This window comes from Phragmites australis, chromosome 8 (assembly GCF_958298935.1).
Source record: "Phragmites australis chromosome 8, lpPhrAust1.1, whole genome shotgun sequence".
In the NCBI taxonomy this organism is placed as follows: Eukaryota; Viridiplantae; Streptophyta; class Magnoliopsida; order Poales; family Poaceae; genus Phragmites; species Phragmites australis.
In genome coordinates, this window is record NC_084928.1 from 32,346,239 (window position 1) to 32,374,098 (window position 27,860).

The 27,860-nt window shown below is 39.8% G+C and overlaps 3 protein-coding genes across 4 annotated transcripts; all 3 read left to right on the forward strand.

The window, feature by feature from the left end:
- Window positions 1–4,145: 4,145 nt before the first annotated feature.
- LOC133927103 (pyrophosphate-energized vacuolar membrane proton pump-like) lies at window positions 4,146–9,304 on the forward strand. The gene is made up of 8 exons (XM_062373403.1): window positions 4,146–4,536; window positions 6,216–6,790; window positions 7,003–7,382; window positions 7,467–7,553; window positions 7,642–7,972; window positions 8,127–8,537; window positions 8,618–8,677; window positions 8,776–9,304. The coding sequence occupies exons 1-8, from the start codon at window positions 4,275–4,277 to the stop codon at window positions 8,980–8,982; spliced, it is 2,313 nt and encodes a 770-aa protein (XP_062229387.1). The 5' UTR covers window positions 4,146–4,274; the 3' UTR covers window positions 8,983–9,304.
- Window positions 9,305–11,200: 1,896 nt separating this feature from the next.
- LOC133927105 (protein S-acyltransferase 24-like) lies at window positions 11,201–18,820 on the forward strand. Of its 2 annotated transcripts, XM_062373406.1 has the most exons (13): window positions 11,201–11,650; window positions 12,620–12,760; window positions 13,063–13,175; window positions 13,308–13,387; window positions 13,499–13,662; window positions 14,822–14,960; window positions 15,047–15,146; window positions 15,571–15,628; window positions 15,788–15,865; window positions 15,950–16,048; window positions 16,946–17,024; window positions 17,099–17,247; window positions 17,788–18,820. In XM_062373406.1, exons 1-13 carry the CDS (start codon window positions 11,360–11,362, stop codon window positions 18,214–18,216), a joined length of 1,920 nt encoding a protein of 639 aa, XP_062229390.1. In that variant the 5' UTR covers window positions 11,201–11,359; the 3' UTR covers window positions 18,217–18,820. The 2 variants fall into 2 exon arrangements, with proteins under 2 accessions (XP_062229390.1, XP_062229391.1); XM_062373407.1 differs by lacking the exon at window positions 11,201–11,650 and having other exon boundaries at window positions 12,621–12,760; window positions 12,981–13,175.
- Window positions 18,821–19,206: 386 nt separating this feature from the next.
- On the forward strand, window positions 19,207–27,152 carry LOC133927104 (U3 small nucleolar RNA-associated protein 21 homolog). The gene is made up of 18 exons (XM_062373404.1): window positions 19,207–19,558; window positions 19,955–19,982; window positions 20,063–20,163; window positions 20,469–20,672; window positions 20,775–21,018; window positions 21,479–21,654; window positions 21,869–21,951; window positions 22,034–22,106; window positions 22,509–22,574; window positions 22,650–22,692; window positions 23,629–23,768; window positions 23,913–24,125; window positions 24,381–24,465; window positions 24,540–24,834; window positions 25,672–25,927; window positions 26,018–26,234; window positions 26,496–26,710; window positions 26,840–27,152. Exons 1-18 carry the CDS (start codon window positions 19,430–19,432, stop codon window positions 26,987–26,989), a joined length of 2,718 nt encoding a protein of 905 aa, XP_062229388.1. The 5' UTR covers window positions 19,207–19,429; the 3' UTR covers window positions 26,990–27,152.
- The last annotated feature ends 708 nt before the right edge of the window (window positions 27,153–27,860 follow it).

A 27,860-nucleotide genomic window follows, 5' to 3' on the forward strand; every position in this document is an offset into this window, starting at 1 on the left:
TGGCCACTACCCCTACGGTGCAAACCGCCCTCCCTTGCAATCAGCACTGTACGGCGAGGCACGAGGGAGAGCCGGAGAAGAATGAGGGCGATGTGGTCCTGATCAGTGAAAGAGAGGTCGGGCGGTAGGTTTGTGCAAGCGATCAGACGGGGAGCTAGGGGCTGAAGCGACCTCGCCATCGCGACTGTGATGAGGGGGAGCGCCGTGCCGTGCCGCCATATGTGGCTGTAGTGATGCGACGAGCCAGTAAAGCTAGCCAAATGCATTGATTGAAAATTTTATTCATAAGTGGCACTAACTAATTTTCTTTGATTATTGTAGTCCGTGCCAACAAATTGTGACTCTCTTACTTATCTTGACGGGTAGTTATCTCGAAGGTTAAAGAACTGGCAGTAAGCTTTTTATATTATACCCTTTTATTGAATTGTGAGAGCATGTATCAATCATACATCGGCATGGTGTTTCGAATGCTTAGTTGTCATTCTTTATGCTTTGGTCAAGTTGGTTTCAACAAATCATAAATTATGTAAGTTCTGAACCTTAATTATCTTGAATTTGTGTGCTCATTTTTTGTTTCAAGGGATTGTGAAAAGGTCTCACATGTTGCCACCCTGTAAGCGTTGGAGCTTCGAGGGCTAGCATGTTCTTTTATGAAATATACATTTTGTAGGGAAAACTGCAAAGGATTTGACATCATTATTGGCAACCTTTTGCAATGAAAAAGGTTTATCATTCAGAAATCATTGTAATACATGGTAATGCATGGGTAACTTTCTAGTAAATTTACTTTTTATATGTAAGTTATTCCTCTTCACGAGCTCCACAATTTCTGTGTGCTATCAGAGTTGTACATTAAGAGTTCTATATATCCCATTTTGTAAAGGAAAACTTGCGCTAATAATTTTTTATAAAATATTATAAAATAGTATATACATATCAGAAAATAATATACTCATATCAGGAATTTGTATATACTTTAATTATAATAGAATCAACTATGATTAAGCTGGGACTAGTTTTCAGTTCTCAAATTATATATATATTTATGTGTGTGTCACGTTTAACACGCTCGTTTTCAAATTAAGTTCGTCCCAGCCGTTCAGGCTTGGCTTGCTCGGACGCATCTGACGTGGAGATAAGTGTGATCTGCTCAGCACAAGAGCCGCCTTCACACGGGATTAATTACTACACGTCAGCGCCATGCACAGAGGTAACCGTCGCTCCCGAGTCCCAACCACTTCGCGGCGCAAGCGCAAGGCAAGGCTACCGTTCTATGTGGTGGTCGGACGCACCCACCCGTCCCTCGCCGCCACGTCGGATGCCCTTTGCGCCTGTGAGTGGGGTAACCCAAGAGGAGAGAGATGTACGTGGGTGCACGCTACCCCATGGAACTTGGAATGGATTGCCATTACTGCCACGTCACTCCGCCTCCAGTGCTTCTTCCGTTTTGCGTCGCGTCTTCAATGGATCGATATTAAGACCAACTCCAACAGTGGCTTCAGATGTGCAGAATTAGTACTTTGCGGTGGTTCTGTAGCATTAGAAATAGTACTACAGTGTTACAGAGGAGGTAGAACTGTAAATTTGCGGAGTTACTACAGTATCTGTAACACTGTAGTAATACTGTAGATAGAAGTAGCTGGTGGAGAAGAAAAGAGTAGTAGAAGGTAAGAAATAGGGTAGCTGTTGGAGATGAAAAAATAAGGGATACTGTAATAGTGATAGAGGATGCTGTAATAGTGTTTTTAGGATGAAAATTTAAAGTAACTGTTGAAGATGGTCTAAGATCCCGTTCGTTACAGATCTGCGTCTAAGTTTTTAGAGCTGGTCAAATCTATTTTAAAAAATAAAATTTTAAATCACTTTATTTTATATATAAATTTTAGATTTTTGAAACTTGAGCTATGCTAAACAGCGTTGGAAAAAATAATAGGCTATAATAAATTGAGTACTCCAATTTTTCTTGGATGCTTCAAGTGACAAGCTAGTTCAATTCACGCTAAAAAATGGAGTAAAATTCATCGTTAGGTTTGCCGTTATCTAACATGAGGAAGTGATAAGTCATCGCCTTTTTTTTCGAACCACTGTTTGAATATTGTACGAATACTAGCGCCTAGCTTGCTGCACGTTTTAGGCTTGGCCATATATTAGTGGTAGTCAGATCGTATGAGCACGGCATTAAGCGCTAGTGAAGGATTTTATATGGTACTTATGACCAGCGGCGGATCAAGGGGCCAGGGGCTCCAGCCTCCTCCGACACGAATCTTCTGATATAACTATACGACTACTGCACACTTGTTGATAGGTAGGCTCAGACCCTAATCATCCACTTACATATATAGTTTCGTAATCAATAGAAACTTTATAATATTTTTTTTACCATAGATAAAAACTTTAAAATATTTTTTATTATAGATGAGAGAGAGTAAGAAGAGAAAGAAAAAGATGAATAAGTCCTTAGGCAATCTCCAACGGACTCCGCATCTGTACCTTTTTCGAGTGCTATAGTAAAATACTGGATGGTGACATCCGGTTTTCGGCTCCAACAGAATTCATATTGGGTAAAGAGTGTTACGGATGAGAGGTGGACGGTGGTATTTTTGCGGATGGATACAAAAGCCTCTATAACTGTTTATAAGTATGCACATGGATTTAAGTGGAGGAAGAGAGTAATGAAAGGTAAAAAATAGGATAACTGTTGGAGATAAAAAAAATATGAGATACTATAATAATATTAGAGATTCTATAATAATATTATAAAAGACAAATTTTTAAAGTATCTACTGAAGATGACCCCATACTTAAACTCATCTGCATCCGTCATTAGGTATGGCGCACCACATTCACATCATCAGCTTTGAAAGTAAACAAACCTTGAAATACCCTTCTCAAACAAGTTTGAATACTGTACTAATACTACTGCCTAACTTGAAGTGACAAGTTTGATTTCCGCCAACCGCGTGTTATTGTAGTTTTTGCTTCATTTGATCCGTCGTTGGGATCCACAATCTTAGGATATCTGAGATAACGAACTGCTATGAATTAATTAAGCTCCTAAAAAAAATTGTGATGGATACACTTCCTCAAATATTTATTCCCAAAAATAAATTTACAGGTATCCTCAGACGTCTGTGGACCACAAGGGGAGGCGACGTGCTCGTCGCTAGCGGAGCTGGATTCTTCGTGAATCTCTGGTAGACGTGTGTTGGTATAGGTTCTAGTTCTAGCGTGCGCTCTAGGGGTGTGTTAGTGTGTGTAGGGTGCGTTGTTTCAGGTGTTCGTTCAGATACTACAACTTGTCCCTAGATCTGAGGAATAAAAAAAATCCGTGCCGATGAAAAAAATTGGAAAAAAGTTACAGGGTATATCCACTTTGTTATCTTAATCCTGTCCTGGCAGATGGATAAAGACGAGGTGAATCCAAGGGAACCTGATCCATGTGAAAACTTTTTCACCGCGTGATTGTTGGGGGTAACACTCCATAGGAAAAAAGTATTTTTTTAATAGAAAAAAATTCTAAGTACATAATTTACAGACATTAATTAATTACAATGTCTACTAAAAGAAGCCAACTAGAATCACAAGATGTTACATATGTTACCAATACGATCGATCATATCAAGAGATTGACCAGAAAACGGAATTAAAAATTAAAAAACAAATTTACATGCAAAACAAATTGATAATGAAAAAACAAATTTACACTACTCCCTTCAAACCAAAATAAATATCGTTTTATGTTGCGCGCAATCAACCGCTTCAAATTTTGATTGTAAATTATTTTTAATGTATTAAATTTGAATATTTAAAAATAACACGAATATATTTGTTTTAAAAAACTTTCATAATAATATACTTTTACGATATTTTATCGATATATTAAAAAATAATAGTTAAAGTTGTATTTTATGGATCGTGTTGATGTCCAAAATAACATTTATTCAAGATCGGAGGAGGGAGTTAAAAAAATTTAACACTACAAAACAAACTAAAACGGAAACAAAACAAATTAAAAAACTACCGTCAGGATAAACACGAAATTGACCAGAAAACGGGGAAAGAACGAGAACCCGGACGGCCCCCCAATTACAGAAACACCCTTCACCTCATCCACATCACTTGAACTTGCTCCTCCTCCAGTGGCCTCGCCTCCCTTTAAAGCCGGCGACTCCTCTACCCTCTCCTCCTCTCTCCCGTGCCACGAATTCTGCACGAAATTCTCCGAGCGAAGGGAGGAAACCCTAGCGCGCGCCGGATCTCGCCGCGGGGGGGCAATGGTCGCGTCGGCGTTACTGCCCGAGCTGGCCACGCAGGTGGTCGTGCCGGTCGCGGCGGCGGTGGGCATCGCGTTCGCAGTGCTGCAGTGGGTGCTGGTCTCGAAGGTGAAGGTCTCCCCAGAGCCGCGGCGCGGGGACGGGGGCTCTGCGGGGAAGAGCGGCGGCGGCGCCAGCGAGTACCTCATCGAGGAGGAGGAGGGGCTCAACGAGCACAACGTCGTCGTCAAATGCGCCGAGATCCAGAAAGCTATCTCTGAAGGTGAGAACTCGGGGGGTAGCGCGTGTTTCGTGCGTACATCTGGTGGTGCTTAGTCGTGGATCTTAGGCTCTTGGCGGTTTAGCGGTCGGTAGGTTCTACTGCTTCGAAATTGGGAGCTAATTTTGCTATTTTGTTTGCGTGCGGAAAGTTGCTTATTGGGCGCTAATGTTACCTGTGAGGAAGTTGTTTTTATATGAGGCATGCGAAGTAGATTAGCTTCTTGCCTTGCAGAGTCCGTGTTATTGCGAAAAATAATCGAATTTTCGCGTTTTTAAAGGGAATTTAGGCTAAAATTATGCTTTGGATCAACCGGTGTGTTAAGTGTTGAGTTCAGTCTTTTAGTTTGTTGCACGGATTCCTCCGTGTTCTTTCTGCTGCATGTTTTGTGTTCTTGTAGTTGTGTGCCTGGTTATAGATATCAACTGTTATATTACTCATACACGTTAGTTAGATCTATACAAACATTAAACTACTGATGTTCCCACTTTACCCAACACCTGTTATAATAATTCTTGAGTGTGCGCTAATTGCGGTAAATTAATCGTTTGTTGCCCCCCACCAAAAAAATTTTGCGAGATTTTTGTGGTGGGGGCCGGAGGTGGTCATATACCAGAACTACTAGTGCTCTGTTCTTGAGAGGTCCCCGTATTCCCTGCGGTGCCCATGCTGTGGGGATAGAATAAGTTGCTGCAGGGAGCGGATTTGTTATCGCTGCACCTGTGGTCCTTGCTGGCCGATGTAGGATAAGAAGATAACGAACTTTCTGTGTACCTGCATTATTGTGGCAGGTAGGAATTGGTTTTGTTTGAGCCTCATACGCATTCGCTTAGCTTGGGAGGAATCCTAGAAACGACGCACATGGACCAGAGATCCTGTGGTCCATTCAACAGTGTTTCATGTAAGGTAATTATTGGAGCACAGTTTCAGCCTGAAGGTGCTTGCTGATTTAAGCAGTTTGTCTTGTGTTGGGCACCTGCATTATTGGCTGGTTCACTTTGTTTTTTATATTGGTTGGGTTCTTTCTATTTCGGAGTTGCTATGTGTAAAAGCATAATTTGGAAATATGTTTTTTTAATCAGGATTGGCTTCTGATAGGATTAGTAGGCGTGCTGTGTGCCTTACTTGTGGCACCCCACCAAACACATTATCTGTTTCACAGGAAGTGCCACAGACATGCCATTAAGATTTTCTACGGCTCTGATCTTGTGATTTGTTTGTTCTAGATATTTTGGCATTATTACTGTCTTCTTGGCTTCTGTTTCTCGTGAAATAGCAGGGAACCTTTGTTTCCACTGAATTTTCAGGGGACAGAGGGTTACAATCTTTATTACTTCAATGCTGTCTTTGTTTAGAAATAGATTTGACTGGTGACCGGATCAATTCCTCTTTTCTTTAGTGCCCCTATTAATTTTCATTTACTTGTGTAGTCTTTGTTTCAATATATTTGATGTTGATGTGCTTCTTGAGTGACTCAGTCTAATTGGGTTGTAGTCAACATCACTACTACAAAATTGGTTAAGTTCTGATCAAAATCATACTGTACATTTTCATGGCCACGATGTGGAATTCTTCAGTATTTGATATTTCTGTCGTCATTTTAGTAATGGTTGATTTCTTCTTTTATTGCATAGTTTTATATGCATTTTTTGTTCTAAGTAGCCTTGCTTTGTTTTCAACAGGAGCAACATCTTTCCTTTTCACCGAATACAAGTATGTTGGACTATTCATGAGCATATTTGCCATCCTGATCTTCCTCTTCCTTGGCTCTGTTGAGGGGTTCAGCACCAAGAGTCAGCCTTGTCACTACAGCAAGGACAAGATGTGCAAGCCTGCCCTTGCCAATGCTATCTTCAGTACAATTGCTTTTGTGCTTGGTGCAGTCACCTCTCTTGTATCTGGTTTTCTTGGAATGAAGATCGCAACATATGCAAATGCCAGGACAACTCTTGAGGCTAGGAAGGGTGTTGGGAAGGCATTCATTACTGCTTTCCGCTCTGGTGCTGTGATGGGCTTCTTGCTTGCTGCAAGTGGCCTTTTTGTTCTTTACATTGCAATCAACTTGTTCGGAATTTATTATGGTGATGACTGGGAAGGCCTTTATGAGGCTATCACTGGCTACGGTCTTGGTGGTTCTTCTATGGCTCTTTTTGGTCGTGTAGGTGGTGGGATTTACACCAAAGCTGCTGATGTTGGTGCTGATCTTGTTGGGAAAGTTGAAAGGAATATTCCTGAAGATGATCCGCGAAACCCAGCAGTAAGTCTTTTCTCAAGACATCTTAAATATGCTTGAAATCCTTTTGTTTTGAAGTTTTGTAATGACTTGTTATCTCAACAACAACAACAAAGCCTTTCAGTCCCAAACAAGTTGGGGTAGGCTAGTAATGACTTGTTATCTACCATGGTAATATCTTTTTTTATAAGTATTTGATTGGCATGCTAAAATGAGCATTCCTTCTGCTCTTGCAGGTCATTGCGGACAATGTTGGTGACAATGTTGGAGATATTGCTGGAATGGGGTCAGATCTCTTTGGCTCCTATGCGGAGTCTTCATGTGCTGCTCTTGTCGTTGCCTCAATCTCTTCTTTTGGGATCAACCATGAGTTCACTCCTATGCTGTACCCACTACTAATTAGCTCTGTGGGTATCATAGCTTGCTTGATAACCACTCTATTTGCAACTGATTTCTTCGAGATCAAGGCTGTAGATGAAATAGAGCCGGCCCTCAAGAAACAACTTATAATTTCCACTGCTGTGATGACTGTTGGCATTGCGCTTGTCAGTTGGTTAGGACTCCCATATACCTTCACAATCTTCAACTTCGGTGCCCAGAAGACGGTGTATAACTGGTATTGCCATTTCTTATATGGACTTTTCATATTTTGTTCAGAAGTTTTTAAATAAATGACCTCACTTCGATCTAAATTTGGTAGGCAACTATTCCTATGTGTGGCAGTTGGTCTTTGGGCCGGACTAATTATCGGATTCATTACAGAGTATTACACGAGCAATGCATACAGGTGCTTACAATTTTGATCATATTTAACAGTGGCTGTAATCTGTAGAATTGCTTCAAGCATCTGATAACTTTAATTCCCTTTCTTGCAGTCCTGTGCAGGATGTTGCTGACTCCTGCAGAACCGGAGCTGCTACTAATGTCATCTTTGGCCTTGCTCTAGGATACAAATCGGTCATTATCCCTATTTTTGCTATTGCTTTCAGTATTTTCCTCAGCTTTAGCCTTGCTGCAATGTATGGTGTTGCTGTGGCTGCTCTTGGAATGCTCAGCACGATTGCTACTGGTCTTGCCATTGATGCCTATGGCCCTATCAGTGACAACGCTGGAGGAATTGCTGAAATGGCCGGCATGAGCCACAGAATCCGTGAGAGAACTGATGCTCTAGATGCTGCTGGAAACACCACTGCTGCCATCGGGAAGGTACGAATGCCAATCTCACTGTTGGTTGCAATGTATTTCCTTCAGAGTTGGACCACAATGCCTTCCTTGTATTCATTCACTTTTCATTTTTCTTTTCTTACAAATGTACATTTTTGAAGCACTAAATTCGCACTCCTATGATTTGTACCTGTAGGGTTTTGCCATTGGTTCAGCAGCCTTGGTGTCTCTTGCCCTCTTTGGTGCTTTTGTGAGCCGTGCTGCGATCTCGACTGTTGATGTTCTGACGCCTAAAGTCTTCATTGGATTGATTGTTGGTGCCATGCTCCCGTACTGGTTCTCTGCAATGACCATGAAGAGTGTTGGCAGTGCAGCTCTCAAGATGGTTGAGGAAGTCCGGAGGCAGTTCAACACCATCCCTGGGCTCATGGAGGGCACCACCAAACCTGACTATGCGACGTGCGTCAAGATCTCCACTGATGCATCCATCAAGGAGATGATTCCCCCTGGTGCTCTTGTCATGCTCACCCCTCTTATCGTTGGGATCTTGTTTGGTGTTGAGACCCTCTCTGGAGTTCTTGCTGGTGCTCTTGTTTCTGGTGTCCAGGTTGATACTTTTTTCATGGCTGCTTTCATCATTGTAATCTCTTACCATCTTTCATTCATAACTATGCTGTTTCTGTTCAGATTGCCATCTCTGCATCCAACACTGGAGGTGCCTGGGACAACGCGAAGAAATACATTGAGGTGAAACCCTTTGGACAATAGCATATATCAGTCAGCAGTTTCGTCCCACCCATATTTGCGTAACTCGATTAACTTTGGTTCTCTCTATGGTCTTACAGGCTGGTGCATCTGAGCATGCAAGAACCTTGGGCCCGAAAGGTTCAGACCCACACAAGGCTGCTGTCATCGGTGACACCATCGGGGACCCCCTCAAGGACACCTCAGGCCCCTCGCTCAACATCCTCATCAAGCTCATGGCCGTCGAGTCCCTCGTGTTTGCCCCCTTCTTCGCCACCCACGGAGGCATCCTCTTCAAATGGCTTTAGAGGAAGAATATCCATGGATTGAGTACTTTAATTTGGCCGGGGAGAGCACTAGAGTTACCTATGTCATAGAGAAGTTTCAGTTTACCCATATAGTGCCGTCCTTCGTTTTCGTTTCGCTCTTACAGTATTGCAGTTCATGTTGGAAGTTATCAGCATCGTGGCATCACCAGTTTCCGAGTCTAGTTTTAGCAGCCGAGTGGAACCATTCTACAGGTTTGGAGTTTGGACATGGGTGTGTTGGGAAGTGTCATATCGCCTGTGGATATATCGATGACGATGATGATTAAGGAATGCACAATTCGGATTTCCTGTCTTCGTGAAACTCTGGAGTTCCTGTTATTTTTCTGTGGGTGATTGGATGTCTGTTTCCTGTCTGCTGCCAATTTTGGGACTACCTGTTATCTTCCTTTCAACTCAATCAATAAACTCATTGGGCTATATATATCAAAAAATAAATAAAGCTTGTTGGACCGGACAAGTTTAACAAAAAAAAAATCTCAAGTAGATATCTGTGGCCCTATGGGCCTATTCTCAGTTGCAACACTGGACTTGAACATCGAAGTCCCTCTTCCAAACCACCTCCAAAAAGTTTAAAGTTTCTTTTGGAACATATCCTTCATTGATAGGATTCAACCTGCGGAACAATCGCAAAGTTTCGAAGCACACCTCGATGAGAAAATGGTCTGGTTGTGAATGGTGCAAACTTTGTGGAGATTAGGGTTTTTTACTGATAAATAAAAACTACTGGTGGACATGGTAAATATGATTTATCATATATATCGGATATATCAGACAAAATATAAATATAATTCAAATAAAATACTGCCAAAAGAAAGAAAAATGGGCACAAGAACTTGTCAAGACCTTATCGTGCGTTCGGTTTCTCTCCTCCGCCCATCCGATTTTTTTTTTTCACCTGAGCACATGCAACACCTTAATTCGATCCGTGTAACGTGAGCATGGAGAGTTCGGAGTTCCATTCCTAAACAAGATGCCCACGTTGTTTGATCGGATGTCCAAGGAATTAAATGGGCCGTCTGGTGCCGATCTCTAGCAATCACGTACACAGCCCAGCAGGGTTAACTCGCTTCCTTGTCCACAATACAATTAATACATCTACTACAGTGATTAATACATGGCCTAGGTTCAGATTACACCAACGGTGTGAATGAGGCGTCGTTTGGCTGCTTTAACGAGAAAGGGGTTATTTAGTTGTTGACATAAGCAAGCCTAATCAAATATTGGTCATGATTAATGTTAGGGTAATATTAAAATTTAGCGTAGAAAGTAACGTTTGGTTTACAACCAAGCCAAAGCTACAGCAGTACCAAAATTGTGAGTATGGCACTGGGTTCACATGTTATTACATATTTATTGCTAAAATATGGTCAATACTGGTCTTATTTTCTAGATTAAATTGCAAGAAATGCAATGGTTCAAACGGATCACAAATTTGGTGTATGGTTTAGAAGTTATAGCAATTTGAAGTAAGTAGGAGTATATGAAAAGTAGTCTTGGTGTAGTCTCAAATGCCCTGTCTCTCTATTGCGATGAATTTTTTGACGCTCAGGCACAGAACCGCTATGGCGTGATACATTAAAAACTTATATTGATTGTGTGATATGTTTATGGTAGCAATAATAAATTCGCATCTGATGATGACAAATCCAAGGCTTGTTGCATGAGGAAGTTGTGGCAACTCATTGTGATATGGTGGAGGTTCTACCACAAGAAAGAGCCAATATATAGAGGTTTAAAATATATCCGTTGAAAAATTAGTGATCGAGAATATAACCGTTGAAAAAATATCCGTTAAACATAGCCGTTGAAAAAATATTTATTAAAAAATAGCCGTTGAAAAAATATCTATTACAAAAACATTCGTTAGAAATATATTTGTACACAATTAGCCGTTGAAAATATAATCATTACCATTCAAATATTTTATAAGATTTCAATACAATATAGGAGAGTGATAAACAGGGGTTGAGATTTTTAGATCTATTGGAGACTGAAGAGATATAGATGAAGAATTTTTTAGAAAAAACCTCCAATGAGTTTTAGGAGAACGGTTAAAGATGCTTTGGGAGGAATACTCATATGAGAGGGCTGATGCGGGAATTTGGAGATTTTAATGAGGATCTACATCCAAATCTTCCTACCTGAGAGAATTAAACATTGAAACAAGAAAAAGCGAGGTCCTGACATGCAAAACCCGACATCCCATTTCGCCCCAACCTTCCTCCCTCTCGTTGTCCGCCTCAGCCTCCGGCCACGCTCCGGTTCCTCGCGAGTCACCCAGGGACGACGCAATCAACGAACGCCCAACGCCCAGTCAAACACTCCTCCTCCCCGGACCCCCGCCCCGATCCCACCCATGGCGTCGGAGATCGAGGTGCTCGAGGACACCACCACGGCCTCCTCCTCCTCCTCCATCGCCGCCTCCGCCGCGGCGGCGTCCACGGTCCCTTCCGCCGCGGAGGCGGCGGGGGACGAGTCGCTGAAGAACGACGTGTACACCGCGGCGGCGTACGGCGATCTGGAGAAGCTGCAGCGGCTGGTGGAGGCGGAGGGCCGGCCGGTCAGCGAGCCCGACGGCGGGGGCTACCACGCTCTCCAGTGGGCCGCGCTCAACAACCGCGTCGCCGCCGCGCAGTACATCCTCGAGGTTGCCCTCTCCCCCGTCAACGCCTCGTAATTCGGGCTTATATATAGTCTTTCGTTTGCGTTGCTATTGGGGGATTTGGGTAGGTTCCGGTAGCCTGCTTCGCGAAGTAATGTACTTTCTGAGCTGGAATTTTCGTATGTCACGACCGTGGGTTGCTTGTTTGATTGTTTTAAGGAGCTATGCACCTTCGGATGGTCATGATTCCGGTCAGTTTCTATGGCCGAGGTCTCCCTGTTTGTGAACGAATGAGCAGCTGCGAGCTGAATGCTTGTCATGGTGGTGGGTTTGGAATTTTCGAGTTGGTTGATGTGGAAGGGTTTGGATTGGTGTAGGTCGTTAGTACAACTGGAAATCAGCGTGCCTTTCATGTGAGGCTTTGGAGGTTTGTGTGAACTATAGATGTTACGGCTGGAGGTCTTTCAGTTTGTCATTTGGTATTTTGGCTGTAATCAGGTGAATGTCGTGGGTAGTGGCTAGGTTTGGACGGTAAAATGGTATCAGCAAGGTCTCCTTATGCATGATTTCTGCCTGATATGTCATGGATGTTATCGCTCGTGGAATTGTTGAGGCAAATCTACTTGCCGACTGTTGCAACAAGGCAGTTCAGGAAGAATGTAGATTGCTTTTGTGGTGTCGACTGGTTATTTCCATTTATGTCCTCTGCCTTTTTAATTTAAAGCAAGTGTGTGTATATGCTTAGGATAGAGTATAGACCAAGATGATTACTACTCATGCTATGCCTATTAAGTGTATGAATGAATTATCTAACACAATACCCATATTGTGACTATGCAGAGTATTTTGTATTATGATACCATAGTAGATATAAGTAGGTTATTCTGGTCAGGTGGTTGTGGTTGAAAAATATATTAGCTACTTTTGTTTGGTGACTTCTGTATTATTGTTGACTGCGTTTTGTGAATTTCCTTGGTTTCGTTTGGGGGTGATTTGGTGTTTGGCTTTGGACAGCATGGAGCAGATGTAAATGCTGTGGATCACACTGGGCAAACAGCACTTCACTGGAGTGCTGTACGTGGTCATATCCAAGTTGCTGAACTACTTCTGAAAGAAGGTGCTAAGGTGGATGCTGCTGATTTATATGGCTATCAGGTCTGTATTATCTTTCTACTGTTCTTTGGCCCTTGTTTTGCCTGTGCTCACTTTTTGCTGGCCATCTATGTACTTTTAGCTGCTGATTTAGTTCAGAACTGTAGCCAACTATGTATTTTTGGATGTTATCTACCAATTGATCAATTATATCCAATTTACTAGGTCAGAGGTTAATAGTAGACTAAAACTATACTTTGATCATATGATTTTTCTGCATTAGAAAAAAGATCAAGAATCAATGAAGTTGGTGTATGGCAGCGAATTTGTCACAGCTCTTTAAGTCAATATACCGCTGTGTTCAGGCCACACATGTCGCAGCGCAGTATGGTCAGACTGCATTCATTTACCATATTGTTGCAAAATGGAATGCTGATCCAGATGTCCCTGATAATGATGGAAGAAGCCCTTTACACTGGTTTGTACTTGTACTATTTGTTTCTCATTTGCCCATTAGTAATTTCTGTCGGTGCATTTTGTAACTTAAAGTCCTGCTGAACTTTAACGTCCCTACTTATTTCTCTTTTTTACTTTACATATTACCTTCTAGGGCTGCTTATAAGGGATTTGCAGACTCTATACGGCTCCTTCTGTTTTTGGATGCTTATAGGGGACGACAAGATAAAGAAGGCATGTTTAAATTTATCTCATGCTCATATCACTTGTAATCCTTTTTTTGGCAATTACATCGGCTTACTTTGGAGTTTGAGGTTTATTTTTAATTGCAAATGCTACCCCTAGGTTGTACTCCGTTACATTGGGCTGCTATTCGGGGGAATCTGGAGGCATGCACTGTGCTAGTTCAGGCTGGCAAAAAGGATGACCTGATGGTGAAAGACAAAACTGGTTTAACTCCAGCGCAGCTTGCTGCTGATAAGAATCACCGGCAAGTTGCATTTTTCCTCGTGAGTAACATGAACCATGGCATTTCTATTTTGTAATCTACTTGACCTCAAGAGTCAAGAGTCCCAGTGTCCTAACAGTATCATCTGATAGGGATTATGGCAAGTTTCTTACGATGATTTTGCATATAGACATGTTACAACAACAACAAAGCCTTTAGTCCCAAGCAAGTTGGGGTAGGCTAGAGATGAAACCTAACAAGAGCCACACGGACCAAAAGAGAAAGAAATAAAGAAAAATATAGTAATAAAATAAAATAGTAATATAATACTAGACTATCAGTAGTAACAATAGTTGTAAAAGATGTTTGATTTTTAAGTGATTGCTCTGGCACGTGGATCGCTAATATACAGACATGTTACTGCTAAGAAATAAGTATTTGGGTCATTGTATATTTTGTATGCCGTCTGCCGTGTCAATTTAAATTGATTAGGAATAAGATTACATGCTTTCTGAACCCGGTAAGAGGTAATTTCCCTATAAATTTAAAGTAGCAACTAGATGGTAAAATACTTAAATAGAGGTAACCAAGGAGGAAAAAATGATTTTCTTTGGTGTGACCTGGCACCTTTCTAATGCTTAAATGCTTCTCAGATATGTTTCATAGATCCCGTATGAACTTTTAGATGATCAGTTAGTGGTTTGTAATTTCTCATGTAAATGAATACCTTTCTATTAATTAGATTCATGCCATTATAAATATCACGGTTTTGATATATGCCATTACAAATACGGTATTTGAAAACATGCCATTATAAATCTCTTGAAATTAGGTCCATGCCATTACAAATCTTCTGAAAATTGGATCATGCCATTACGAATCTCTTGAAATTTGAATTCATGCCATTACAAATCTTCTGAAATTGGATCCATGCTATTACGAGATGTGCCTGATTTATAACGGTAATGGCATGGATATAATTTCAAGATATTTGTAATGGCATGTTTCCAAATACTGGATTTGTAATGGCATATTTCAAAACTACGATATTTATAATGGCATGAATCTAATTTATTCAAGGTGGATAAGAGTGATCATATTGACCTTGAGCTGAAATGACTTGTATTGCAAATATTTCAGCAGGGAGATTCTAGCTGGTGACTTGATGTGTGTGTTGTGTTGGAACAAGCAAATGATTTGATTTGGTTGATTTCTTGCAGGACAATGCAAGAAGGGTATATGACAGAGGATGTGGTGGGAATACCAATTTTGGGAAGTTATCAAAATTAGGGCTTGCTCCTCTTCTTTGGTGCATTATTATTGGCATGCTTATTATGTACACAAACTCTGTTATATCAGGTAAATTAAGTAGCATTTTAATGTAATGTTTTCCACTCACTTTGATCTTCTGTAATGTGGTATTGGCGATGTTTCCTTCTTTTCAGGACAATACGTCATGGATATGACAGCATCATTTGGGCTGTTTGCATGGTCAGGAGTTTTCTTCACGACTGCTGGGTTGGTCATGTTCTATAAATGTAGCAGGTATTTATAAAAATATTGCATTTGGTTGACAGTTATGAAAAGATGAAACCAAACCTATTATTTCTTGATCTATTGCCAGTTACTAATTATTTCTTGATGATATTTTGGGTCAGTAACAAAAGTTTGTTGCATATGCGTGCAAACTGTCTATATTTACATACCATGTGGAGTGGGGAAATATTAAAGACTACATATGATATATCTGGAGCCCATATTTTTTTAATTATCTGACGGTTTGACATAACACTTGCATGTTCAGATAGATGTCAATTTTTTTAATCACGGTATCCTTTTTTTAACATACATATCTGTTGAACTTTGTTCTATGCCTATCCTACTACTTTCATATTACACCCCAGATAGAGATAAACATGCAGCCTTTATCACTCAACACCACTATGACATTGACATTTGCTTTCTGCAGGAAAGATCCTGGCTACATCAAAATGAATATAAGGGGATCCCAAAATCAAAGGGATGATGTAAGTTTGAAATATCAGCAGCATTAATGTAGTTTCCTGCAAATACCCTTTATCTTCTGATGGAACTTTGGTACTTTCAGCTTGACGCATTTCCAGACTTTAAAAGTCAAAACATAATCCAAACTTTGCTGTCTGAATCATGAACATTTGTTTCTTCAGGAACCATTGTTGAAGATGGAGTTAGACAATCCTGCACTTCTTTCTGGTAACTGGTCACAACTTTGTATAACCTGCAAAGTAAGTAGCAGTCGATTGAGCGATTTAGTTGTATCTTTCCTTGATTGATATTCTTAGGGATCGGATTTCCTGACTTCATTACAGATAGTCAGACCGGTTCGTTCGAAACATTGCTCTACATGTGATCGCTGTGTGGAGCAGTTTGACCATCACTGCCCCTGGGTATCTAATTGCATTGGAAAGGTACTTGGTTCTTTTGTGATTCTTCCTTCTCCACCGGATTTGAATAAAGACACTCAAGCAACAAATACTGAAAACTTGAATTCAATATATGATCTACACTGAAACTTGGAATATAATGAAACAACAACAGCAACAAAACCTTCGTCCCAAGCAAGTTGGGTAGGCTAGAGATGAAACCCACATGAGCCAACTAAAAAGATGATTAGAAAACAATAATGATAATAAAGTTACTAGTAATAGTAAAAAAGTAATAACGGTACAAGGATACTGATGCATAAGTTATAGTTCTGGCACGTGGAATTGCTAGCTTCCACGCGTTTCTATCCGTGGACAATTCTTTGGAGATATTCTATTCCTTCAAGTCTCTTCTTACAAACTCCTCCCATATTATGTTTGGTCGACCCTTGCCTCTCTTCACAATATCAGCACGCCTCAGTATCCTGCTATGCACGGGTGACTCTGGAGGCCTTCGTTGGATATGTCCCTACCATATCACGTATATCATTATTTTTGGATCCAATCCTTTCTTGTATGGCCACAAATCCATCGCAACATACGCATCTCTTCTACACTTTACTGTTGAACATGTCGTCTTTTAGTTGGTCAACATTCGATGCCATACAACATCATAGGTCGAATCGTCGTCCTATAAAATTTACCTTTCAGCTTTTATGGCACCCTCTTATCACATAGGATGCCAGAAGCTTGGAATATAATGAACGTTGAGACAAAAAATTATGGTACTATCTCTCTAAGAAAATTACTCACTGTAACATTATGGAGAGCATTATAGTCCCTGCCTGCTGTTTCTTCTTTTATATGTCCTTTCTTTGAAATTTGTTTTCTCTTGAATATCAGTTTATTCTTGGTCTGATCTATAATGAACTGTAACTGCAGAAGAACAAATGGGAATTCTTCATGTTCCTCACTCTAGAAGTTTTTGCAATGATCATTACTGGTTCTGCTGCCATTATAAGTAATGTCCCAAGTCCTTTATCCTTACAATTTACATTGGAAGTTTTCGGTGCTTCATTGATGTTTTTGTCGCAGGAATTGTAAGGGATCCAGTTTCTCCATCATCCTTTGGTGCTTGGATTCATTATTCTGCTTTTCACCATACTGGGGTGGTTTCATTTCTCGCAATGGACCTTTTCTTTTTCTTTGGTGTTGCAGTTCTAACAGTTGTTCAAGCGTCGCAGGTATGTCAAAGTTGTTTTAACTTAATATTTTTTACCTAAGAAACCAGGTTATTTTGTGCAATTGTGATTCATGAATCTACGGGAGTGCTTGTATATTGTTTGTACAACCACAAATATTGTTTGATCACTAACTGTAACATCAAATTTGATTAAACATCGTTTAACTTGAAAAGGAAACTGTTACTGCCTCCATTTGGTTTTACCCTTGAAATCTTTGAAGCCTTGTTGGATTTTTTAAATCGACATACCATTTTCAGCTTGTTCACAGTTCATGAGTGCACGGCTTCTGATAGTATATACTAACCAACATTAATATTGATATCGTGGCTTTGAACACTAAAAGTTCGAAAATAATATTGCTATTTTTATTTCGGACTCAGTATGAAAGTTGAGAATCCAATTAGCTTTCTGTGAGGTTTCTACGTAGGATGGTGCTTTTCATCCTATAGCTAACCTTTCCATCAATCCATCATACATGAACGTTAGATCTGCCTCTACTGTTTGTACTGTGTTCATGCCTTGCTTCCATCTCACTTGCAGATAGCAAGGAACATTACAACAAATGAGATGGCAAATTCCATGAGATACACCTATCTCAGAGGTCCAGGTGGCAGATTCAGAAACCCATTTGATAATGGGATGCGCAAGAACTGTTCTGAGTTCTTGTTAAATGGATACAGTGAGGACATAGAGTGGCTAGAACAGACGTTGCACACTGATGAGGAAATGGGAATGGTACAGATGACAAGTGCAGTCTCACAAAATGGTGACAGCCCTTTACATCATGGTAATGGCACTGACCATGGTTGTGCTGATTCACAAGCTAACACAAAATCCCATAGCCAAATAAGTTCATCTCAGTGTTGCGACCACAGTAAGAGGACTGATAGGACGCCGTTGGGCCTAGGATTGGGCCTTGGGCGAAACAGTGCATCCCGGCAGTATGTCCGGTCTCTTATCCCGTTGTGATTCATCATTTGGAGATCTAGTGTTTGTTTCGCTGTAGATTGTAAGTGTTCACTGCTCAGGCTCCATCTTCTGTTTATCTGATCTTGCATGATTTACCGTATAGCGTTGGCTGTGTTAACACTGTTGGGGCATTAGCTCAGGAAAACTCAGCTATATCTAGTGCTGGTAATTTTGTGGTGAATACGAAGGAGGACTTGGCTCGCGAATATCAGCTGATCTGCAGTTCGGAAGTATCGGAAAGCTTCTGCAAAAAAAGAAAAAAAAGAAAAGAGATAACAATTATGGAAGATGAAGCAGCATGAAATGTCTTAACGATTGTTGTATACATCAAGTTCGGCGGCACTCCCATTGTTAAGCGTGATAAAACTCAAGAAATTGTAGCTGTAGATCCAAAAAAACTTGTAAATTGGTTAGTAATCTCACCGTGACACAAGCTGCTTCAGTATTGTTAATTTATTTTTTCACTCAGGAGTATTCTTACAAGCCACAGAAAGGTTTTGTGATTTTCCACTGTAGATGTCCAGTTGGTTTTGGTTATGAACTGGTGTTATTCGAATGCTTTGGGAATTTAGGATATTCTTGTTATGAAACGTGTTACAACTCACATGCTGATCTGTAACTTTATTGCCAGATTGATGGTTGAGGAAGTATGTGAAACTTTAGACAACTGCATGCACGGATATGGATATGCTCCTGCTGTTTACAAATATATACAATGTACAAACTGTACATCGATTGCATGAGGACACGCCATGCAAATGTGCTCAGTGATACAATCTCGTGTTATAATGACGAGTCTACTAGAATTACATTCGTTAAACCGATCTAGAAATGTACATTTACATAGTGGTGAATTCGAATGCAAATTGAGCGGCGAAATGAATATTAACTGGCAAAAAAAGATAAAAATTAGAAAGAAAAAAAAACAAATATTTGGGCTCGGTCCAACTCACCCAGGACCCGGGGCAGCTCCCATGCCCGACCCGACCCGCCTCACACGGCCCCCGACCAAACTGACCTACCCGGCTACCCCCCCGTCTCCCGCGAGTCCCGCCGCCGCTCTGCCTCCCCCTCTCAAACCCTCTCTAAAACCCTCGCCGCCGGCACACGCGCCCGCCCCACCCCCATCGAAGCGAAACCCTAGAGAAGCAGCAGCGGCAGCAGTATCCGGAGGAGGAGGAGGCGCTGCGGCCGTAGAGGAGAGGGGGAGAGGATGGGTATCTTCGAGCCGTTCCGCGCGATCGGGTACATCACTGCGGGCGGTGTGCCGTTCTCCGTGCAGCGCCTCGGCACCGAGACCTTCGTCACCGTCAGCGTCGGCAAGGCCTTCCACGTCTACAACGTAAGCCGCCACCCTACCGGCACACCCCCGTCTCTTCCGTCGTTCGAAAATTTCGTCCAGGATTCGGTGCCGGCTCACTTCGAGATGGTGTGATTTGGAGTGGGAGCTTATGTCGGGAGCTTGGCAGGAGCCTATTGCTCTTCTAGAATTTAGGATTTTGATTAGTAGGAGCAAGAGAATGTAGTAAATCACTTAATCCTATTTGGAGCTCGTGGAGAGTTCAGAGCTTAATTACTTGTTGCTTCTATGGGTTTAATGTAGTCAACCGAGCTGCTTGGCTGTTCATTTTAGCCTTACTCTGCCTCTGTTCTCACGCTTTACATGTCTCCGCTGCACTAAGTTTTGGTTCTAGTAGCTCGTTGGACTCACCTTATTTTTATTCTTCCTGTTCTGCAGTGTGCTAAGCTGAATTTGGTTCTTTCTGGTAAGCTTGTTATTTCACATGCATGTTCTTTTTAGTTTGCTGTTTCTCTTGTGGTTTATGAGCTTTTTATGTGATCAAAGGACCCCAACTTCCCAAGAAGATCCGTGCTCTTGCATCCTACAAGGATTATACGTTTGCTGCATTTGGAAGTGCTATTGCAGTTTTCAAAAGGACTGATCAGGTAAGGAAATTGTTGCGCTCATGATAGCTGAATTTGTGTTATCCATCATGTTGGTTATATTGGTCACTTAGGCTGTACGCACCGATGTTTCTTTACTGGAAGGTTTATACACTATTCTGTTTAGAAAGTTGTCAAAGAGTGCTAATATTGTATAAACTTAGAAATTTTGGATAGTGCTTATGAGTTATGACATGGTTATTTACAAACTTATAAAGGAGATCCAGACCTCACCATGTATGTCCATCAACTGGTACTTCGACAAACAATTCTTTTTTTTTGGTTCTCTCATTATCACTTTCAATCAGGTGGTTACTTGGAGTAGACATGAAGAAAAGGTCAGCATGCTATACCTCTTCGGAGAATACATTCTAAGTGCAGATATTAAAGGCAATATATTCATCTGGGCCTTCAGAGGAGCAGAACCAAACAGTGAGCCTGTTGGAAGTATATCATTGGGAGACAACTTTACTCCAACCTGTATCATGCATCCTGATACTTATCTGAACAAGGTGCTTAAAGTTATCTTAAGTTTTTAACTTTGGAGATACTTTGCATTCCAAACCTCTTGTGCATTATGTTTGTTTCTGTTAATAAGTCTGTCTCTACATCAGGTAATCATTGGTAGTGAAGAAGGCCCCTTGCAGCTGTGGAATATCAGCACAAAGGAAAAAATATATGAATTCAAGGGTTGGAGCTCGTCAGTTTGTTGTTGCGTCTCTTCTCCTGCTCTGGATGTAGTCGCTGTTGGATGCTCTGATGGGACAGTTTATGTTCATAATATACGATATGATGAAAAGTTGATGTCTTTCAACCATCAAATTCGTGGTGCTGTGACTGCACTGTCATTTCGAACAGGTGATTTGAACAATATATTGTAAATTAGAACACTTCTTTGTTATATTTGTATTTGTCCAGCTTGTTAAAAGTGACAAAAATCTTGCTTGGTTCATTTTTCCATGCATGTTGGTTCAAGTCCATAACTTCTGTTCTTGAATATGAACATTTTGACTTTTATTATTATGAAATTTTGGAAATATACCTGAGGTCCAGCTTAGGAAATATATCTGCCACGTCTTTTGACCATGTGGACTTCCGTGCTGTGATTTTTTGGGATGTATTATGTTTTTTTATAGACTTGCTAATATGTTGAAAAGAGTGCTCCCTAGTTTGAATCAAACAATAATGGTTGGCTGGTTGCTGATACAATTTAATAAAATTCTAGGGCCAATATCTACTTTATATGGAAATGCATCTGAACTTTCTGACCATGGATAGATACTAAATGTTTTCTCTCCCCAAATTTGCCTTTTCCCAGATGGGCAACCGCTTCTAGCCTCTGGAGGTTCTTCAGGTGTTATTAGCATATGGAATCTTGAGAAGAGACGGCTGCATTCTGTAATTAGGGACGCTCATGATGGTTCTATAATTTCACTTCATTTTTTTGCCAATGAACCTATTCTGATGAGCTCAGCTGCTGATAATTCAATTAAAGTAAGTGTTTGTTTTTTCGTTCAGTTTTCACTAGATGTCAATTATCATTCTCGTAGGTCCTAACAAATTAGCCAAGAAAAGTGATGTATCTTATGAGTAGCAACCTACTATTGCCTTCACGGACACTTAGAATTGCCTTGAAAATCAATTATGTTAGCTGCTGCCGACTTCAGTTTAACGCTAAAGTCAAATAATATAATATACTCTGTATCAGATGTGGATATTCGACAGTAACGACGGAGATGCTCGTCTGTTACGATTTCGAAGTGGACACAGTGCTCCACCTCGATGCATAAGGTGACAAGCGTCCTTCAATTGGTCTTGTCTTTTACTTTCAGTTTGGTTGTGGTTTTTGTGAGTCAACCTACTTTTGTGTTAGATTCTATGGCAATGGGAAATGCATCTTATCTGCTGGTCAAGATCGTGCCTTTCGACTTTTCTCAGTTATCCAGGTAACTCAATCTTTGTAACATTCCTTTTTTACAATAGCACGCCTGCTATGACCTTGAATCTGATGTTTAATCGAGCAGGAGTATGATTTATCTTTTCTTCAATTTTTTATTGTTTGTTTAATCTGATGTTTATACAATAGCACGCCTGCTACATTTTTTATTGTTTATTTTGAACATAATTTACACTGTTCAACAAGGTAATAGGGTAAGGGAAAAGTTTGTGTTCTCTTCATGTTGCTTTCCAGTGTTTGCTTTTCTCTCTTCTATTGAGGTAAAATGGAAGTTCTCTTTCCTGTGTGTTTGTCTTGGTACGAGGTAGCTTTGCTATTTTACCTCTAAGAGCAAAAAAACAAACTTAATTTGTCCTTTATGTAAACCTATTGAAGTAGTATATCTTAACAGGATCAACAAAGCAGAGAGCTTTCGCAGCGGCATGTGTCAAAAAGAGCAAAAAGGCTTAGAGTAAAGGTGCAGATTTAGTTATCAGTCATTTGTTTTTTTCATTTCCATATTCAGGGTGTTAACAAATTCTTTTTTGTGCAGGAGGAAGAGATCAAGCTAAAACCAGTTATTACGTTTGATTGCGGTACTGTTTTGCTTCATGCAGTACTTGTTAATGCTTCTGTTAATATCTGCTTTTGTATTTCTGCATAGATATCTTTCCCTTGTAGCAGTGATATAGTTAGGATGCAAAAGCATGACAAACAGCTATGCCTTTTCAATTTCAATGGTTTAACACATAACATGTCAGTCCCTGTCCATTTTTAATAGTAGTGTTGAAAAGGGAACTGCTAATATATTATCTTTTGTGTAAAAAATTGGTGTTATGCCATTCAAAACAACTGCATTTCTGGAATTTCACCGCTTAAAAGGATATTCTATACCAAACATGGATATTTAAGGAAGGAGTGGTAGGAGAGCAGAAGCTGAAATATGTGTTGGAGAACTGGAGACACTATAGTAGTGACAAGTACGAAGCAGCTTATGCTAGCTGTTACATAATGCAAACCCCATTTCATAGTGCTGTTGTATTTAGGCCCCTTGTAATGTTATGGTCATGCTGTAAGGATAGGACTTCACAGTCATTAAGGTCAAGTCAAATAAATTTTGGCCTCTGATGGTTTTCCAGGTGGGACCTTCTAATATTACCTGTTTTGTTGTTCATAAGAGAGCATTGCAATAACTGACATGGACATGTTGGCTAAGGCTTTCCTGGTGTTGCAGATGCAATCCAGAAAACTCCATTTTGCATATCAATTTTGCATCTGGTCATTTGCTTAATTCTTACACAACAAAACTATCTTACTAAATCTGGCAATTGTCTTCTATACGTGCTGCAGCCCACAGCACAACACTACACCACAATCTCATTTAGTATCAAAATGGTTTAGTAGGCTTTGTGTGTGAGAGATGATAGTTATACATCTTCTGCATGTAACTATTCTGCAGACTGGCATTTTTTTGTTTACATGTTTTCTCTACAAAATTGAACCTTTAGACTGAGGAAACTCTCTGTTTTCAGCTGACATACGTGCACGTGATTGGTGTAATGTTGTTACATGCCACACGGATACTCCACAGGCATATGTATGGCGTCTTCAGAACTTTGTTATTGGTGAACATATTCTGACACCATCATCAGTCACCAAAACACCAATTAAGGTAATGCTTGTTTTTCTTATTTATATGGTTCAAATTCTCATTGTAGACTAGATTAATACAATCTTTTCTTGAGACTTTTTAAACTCAGGGTGCTAAACGTATTTCCATATTTGCTTTTGTAATTATCATTTCTTTCTCTGACAGGCTTGTGTGATAAGTGCATGTGGCAATTTTACCATCTTGGGCACTGAAGGTGGCTGGATTGAAAAGTTTAATCTTCAATCAGGGATTAGTCGTGGTAGTTACATCGACACTTTGTTGCCTACGCAATGTGCACATGATGGAGAAGTTGTTGGATTAGCGTGTGATGCTACAAATGGATCTCTGATTAGTGCTGGATATCATGGTGATGTTAAGGTCTGATCCTTTCTGTTGCACTCTACTACAGCTATAGTAAATTCTGTAGCATGTCTAGTAGATTTATAAGCAGCCGTCTACTTTACAGTGTATTATGCACTTTATTTCATCTTCCATATCTTTCTCAAGGTTCAAGATTTGTATTTACCCTTCCTTTTAGTCCTACAATCAAGAATATCTGTTTACTGCTCCACCAGTTCTTTTCATCAATTTACTCCACGGTTACATTACTTAGCCATAGAATCCCTCTTGCAGGTATGGGATTTTAGAAGTTGCAAGCTAAAATCCAGATTGGATGTTGGTAAATCTGTCACCAAGATTTCATATCACCGGGCAAATGGTACTATTCAACATATTTGGTATCCCCTTCCAGGATTCTATGGATAATTGACAACCTGTTGCCTTTTATGACAGGTCTTCTTGCTACTGTAGCAGATGACATGGTACTTCTATTATTTGATACAGTGGCCATGAAAATGGTTCGTAGATTTGAAGGCCATACAGACCGTGTCACTGATTTATGTTTCAGCGAGGATGGAAAATGGCTTATCTCCTCTAGCATGGATGGGTCTCTTAGAATATGGGACATCAGTTTAGCAAAACAGATAGATGCAATGCATGTTGATGTATCTATAACATCTCTCTCAATGTCTCCTAATATGGATGTATTGGCAACCACTCATGTCGATCAAAATGGTGTGTATCTCTGGTAAGTTATATTGCATCTCCTTGTGCTTACCCTGTGCTTTTGTATACCTTAGATCTCAGTTTATTTGATGGCTTAATTCAGCATGCAATTTGCACAAATCTATTATCCATCTTATTTAGACAGTTAAATATTATTCTCAGTCCATCCTGTGTCAACATATATAGGAAACTAAAATTCTTCATACTGGCATTACATAGCAAGTAACCAAACAATCCAGCTACACAATCTCATAAAGGATGTGCTTATCGTTGGATAAAGATTACCTGTCTTGAAAGCTTTATTTATGATGTGCTAGCTCAACTATGCGAAAGCTCAGTAGTATGGCTCATGGCTGTATAGGTTAATTGACAGTATTTAGTTATCAATTGCTAGCTGATTGCCAGATAGAATGGCTTCTGAAAAGGTTGCCTTCAAAATACAGTCACATTGGGCACAGTTTTGTTGCTTCCAAAAGGTTGTCGCATTGAGCACAGTTTTTTCAGCACATCTCAGAAGGCCAACTTAATGTTACACATTACAGTTTTGCTTTCCAACAAGGAAATGATCTCTGAAAAGTGGCATTTGCTGTCTTTTCGGAGACAACATAAGATAGAAGTGACCTTTCCAAATATGCTAGACTTAAAAATTATGATTGGTTCTGTGTTTGAAACCAGGTGAATGCACAGAGCACGGGGAATGAATACTCAAGATAAATTACTTCAATTGTTCCTTATGAAGCTCACTTCTGCAATGTTTCTACTTCATAATCATCTCTTATTATGGATATCATGTATATACTATGTAGTGTTCTTCCATTTTTTCTCATATATTATCTACTTATTATTATAACTTTGACAGGGTCAATCAAGCTTTATTCTCAGCCTCAACAAATGTTGATAATTGTGCAAGTGGTAAGCATGTTCGGAATGTGCGTTTGCCAACTGTTTCATCAACAGAAATATCCGAGGAAGAACAAGTTCATAATTCAGGAGATTCAAATCAGTCTACTATTAAACCTTTTGTCATAACGAATCATCAAATCCCCAATCTGATCACCCTCTCTTTGCTTCCAAGGAGTCAATGGCAAAGTTTGACAAATCTTGACATTATAAAGGTGTGTAATTTTGTTTTTGTTTTAGTATTCAGGTTTTTGCGTCACAAAGTAACAAATTATGTGCTCACCATCATATTTTTGTGTCTTTAGGTTCGAAATAAACCAATTGAGCCACCTAAGAAACCTGAGAAGGCACCTTTTTTCTTGCCTTCAGTCCCCTCTCTTTCTGGAGAGATATTGTTTGAGCCCCCTGCCAGCAGTAAAGAAACAGACAGCAGTACCACTGAGAACACAAACCATAAGAAGATGGCTGATCTCTCCTCTCATTTCAGTCGGCTGTTACAATCCTGTGGAGAAACAAAGAACTGTGAGTATTTATAGTATCTTTGCTCAAGTAACTTGCCTTAATAAAACTGGGATGGTTTAGCTTATTGATGAGACTAAGAAATTGCTGTCATACTGTCATATTAATGATTTATTGTTGAGAATACTAATCTGATGTTTCTATTCTCTCTATAATACCATCACATACGGCCAGAAGCAGAAAGAAGTCCAAATATCTGGAGAGATAAATTTGCTTTTGCTGATGTTGGTGATTGTAAGCACTGACTTCGAATCTGTTTTGCAGATTCGGCTTTTACTGATTATCTGAAAGACTTGTCACCGTCATCTTTAGATATGGAACTACGAATGCTACAAATAATAGATGATGACGAGTTGAAAAATCTGGAGCAGAGACCTGAGCTCCAGTCCATTTCATTGCTGTTGGATTACTTCATTCAGGAGCTTTCCTGCAGGAATAACTTTGAGTTTGTCCAGGCTGTTCTGAAATTATTTTTGAAGGTATATAATATGTGTATTTGTTCAGGCTGGTCTAAAATTGTTTTCAAAGGCATAATGATATGATATGCCATCTTAAATTCTTAATACGTCAAGTTTGTACTTAGAAATATGTTTCTTTCTCTGATGCAGATACACGGTGAAACAATAAGGCGTCACTCAGTGCTTCAGGGTCAAGTGAAGAAGCTTCTAGATATCCAGAGCTTTGTTTGGCAGAAAATAGATAAGATATTTCAGAGTGCACGATGCATGGTCACATTCCTCAGCAACTCTCAATTTTAGTAGCTGGTGACTGCTTGTCATTCGACTTGTCAAATGGGTTAACTTCATTTACTGACAGATTAAACATTCACTCCCTTTTGGCACAAGATTTATTATGCTATATTAGTTGGAGTTAAAATATTTTCAGAGCTCAATTCAAGCAATACTGTAGTCATCTAGTTGAGTATCGTTTTGTTTAGTTGTGAAAGATTGCTTCTTCTGCAGGCGTTGTCTTCAGTAAATCATCCTCTGTTTCCTTGCCCCCCCCCCCCCCCCCCCAACATAGGTCCCAAAAATAGAGCCATTAAGGAGATGGCTATTTAGTTGTTTGTGCTGTTTAGTTTGTTGGATGAGGTGGATGGGGGGTGGCTTCTTTCATATGTTGGATGGCACAGTTCCGGTGAAATCAGCTGGATGGGCGATCCAAGTTTGCTCTGGCTCCTGTTCATGTTTTTTTATTTAAATCTCAATTTTATTTGAGAGTTTTTTTTAATTTAAATCTTGATTTTATTTGAGAGTACAAGAGTAGTCTAAAAATTCTAAAAAAAATTATGAGCAAACTAGAGCTTATTAGTAACTCATTTTAATTGATTTGATTCAAAAAAATCTGAGTTAATATTTAATTAAAATTCTCTAAAGAAACATATTTTTATAAGTTCTAACAATTTTTAATGTCTCAAATAAATTCTCAAAAATCTTGAAAAAATCACTAATATTTTTCTCGTGATATACTAATTTATAAAAATATTTTTAACCTTAGGTTATTTGGTGAAAAAATAAATTCTTTTATAATACTCTATTTATATGTATTTTTGTTGTTTCATATGTTATTATCTTTTTAATTTAATTTGAATTCAAACAAATTTAAGTATGAGCAAATTCATCAAAATAC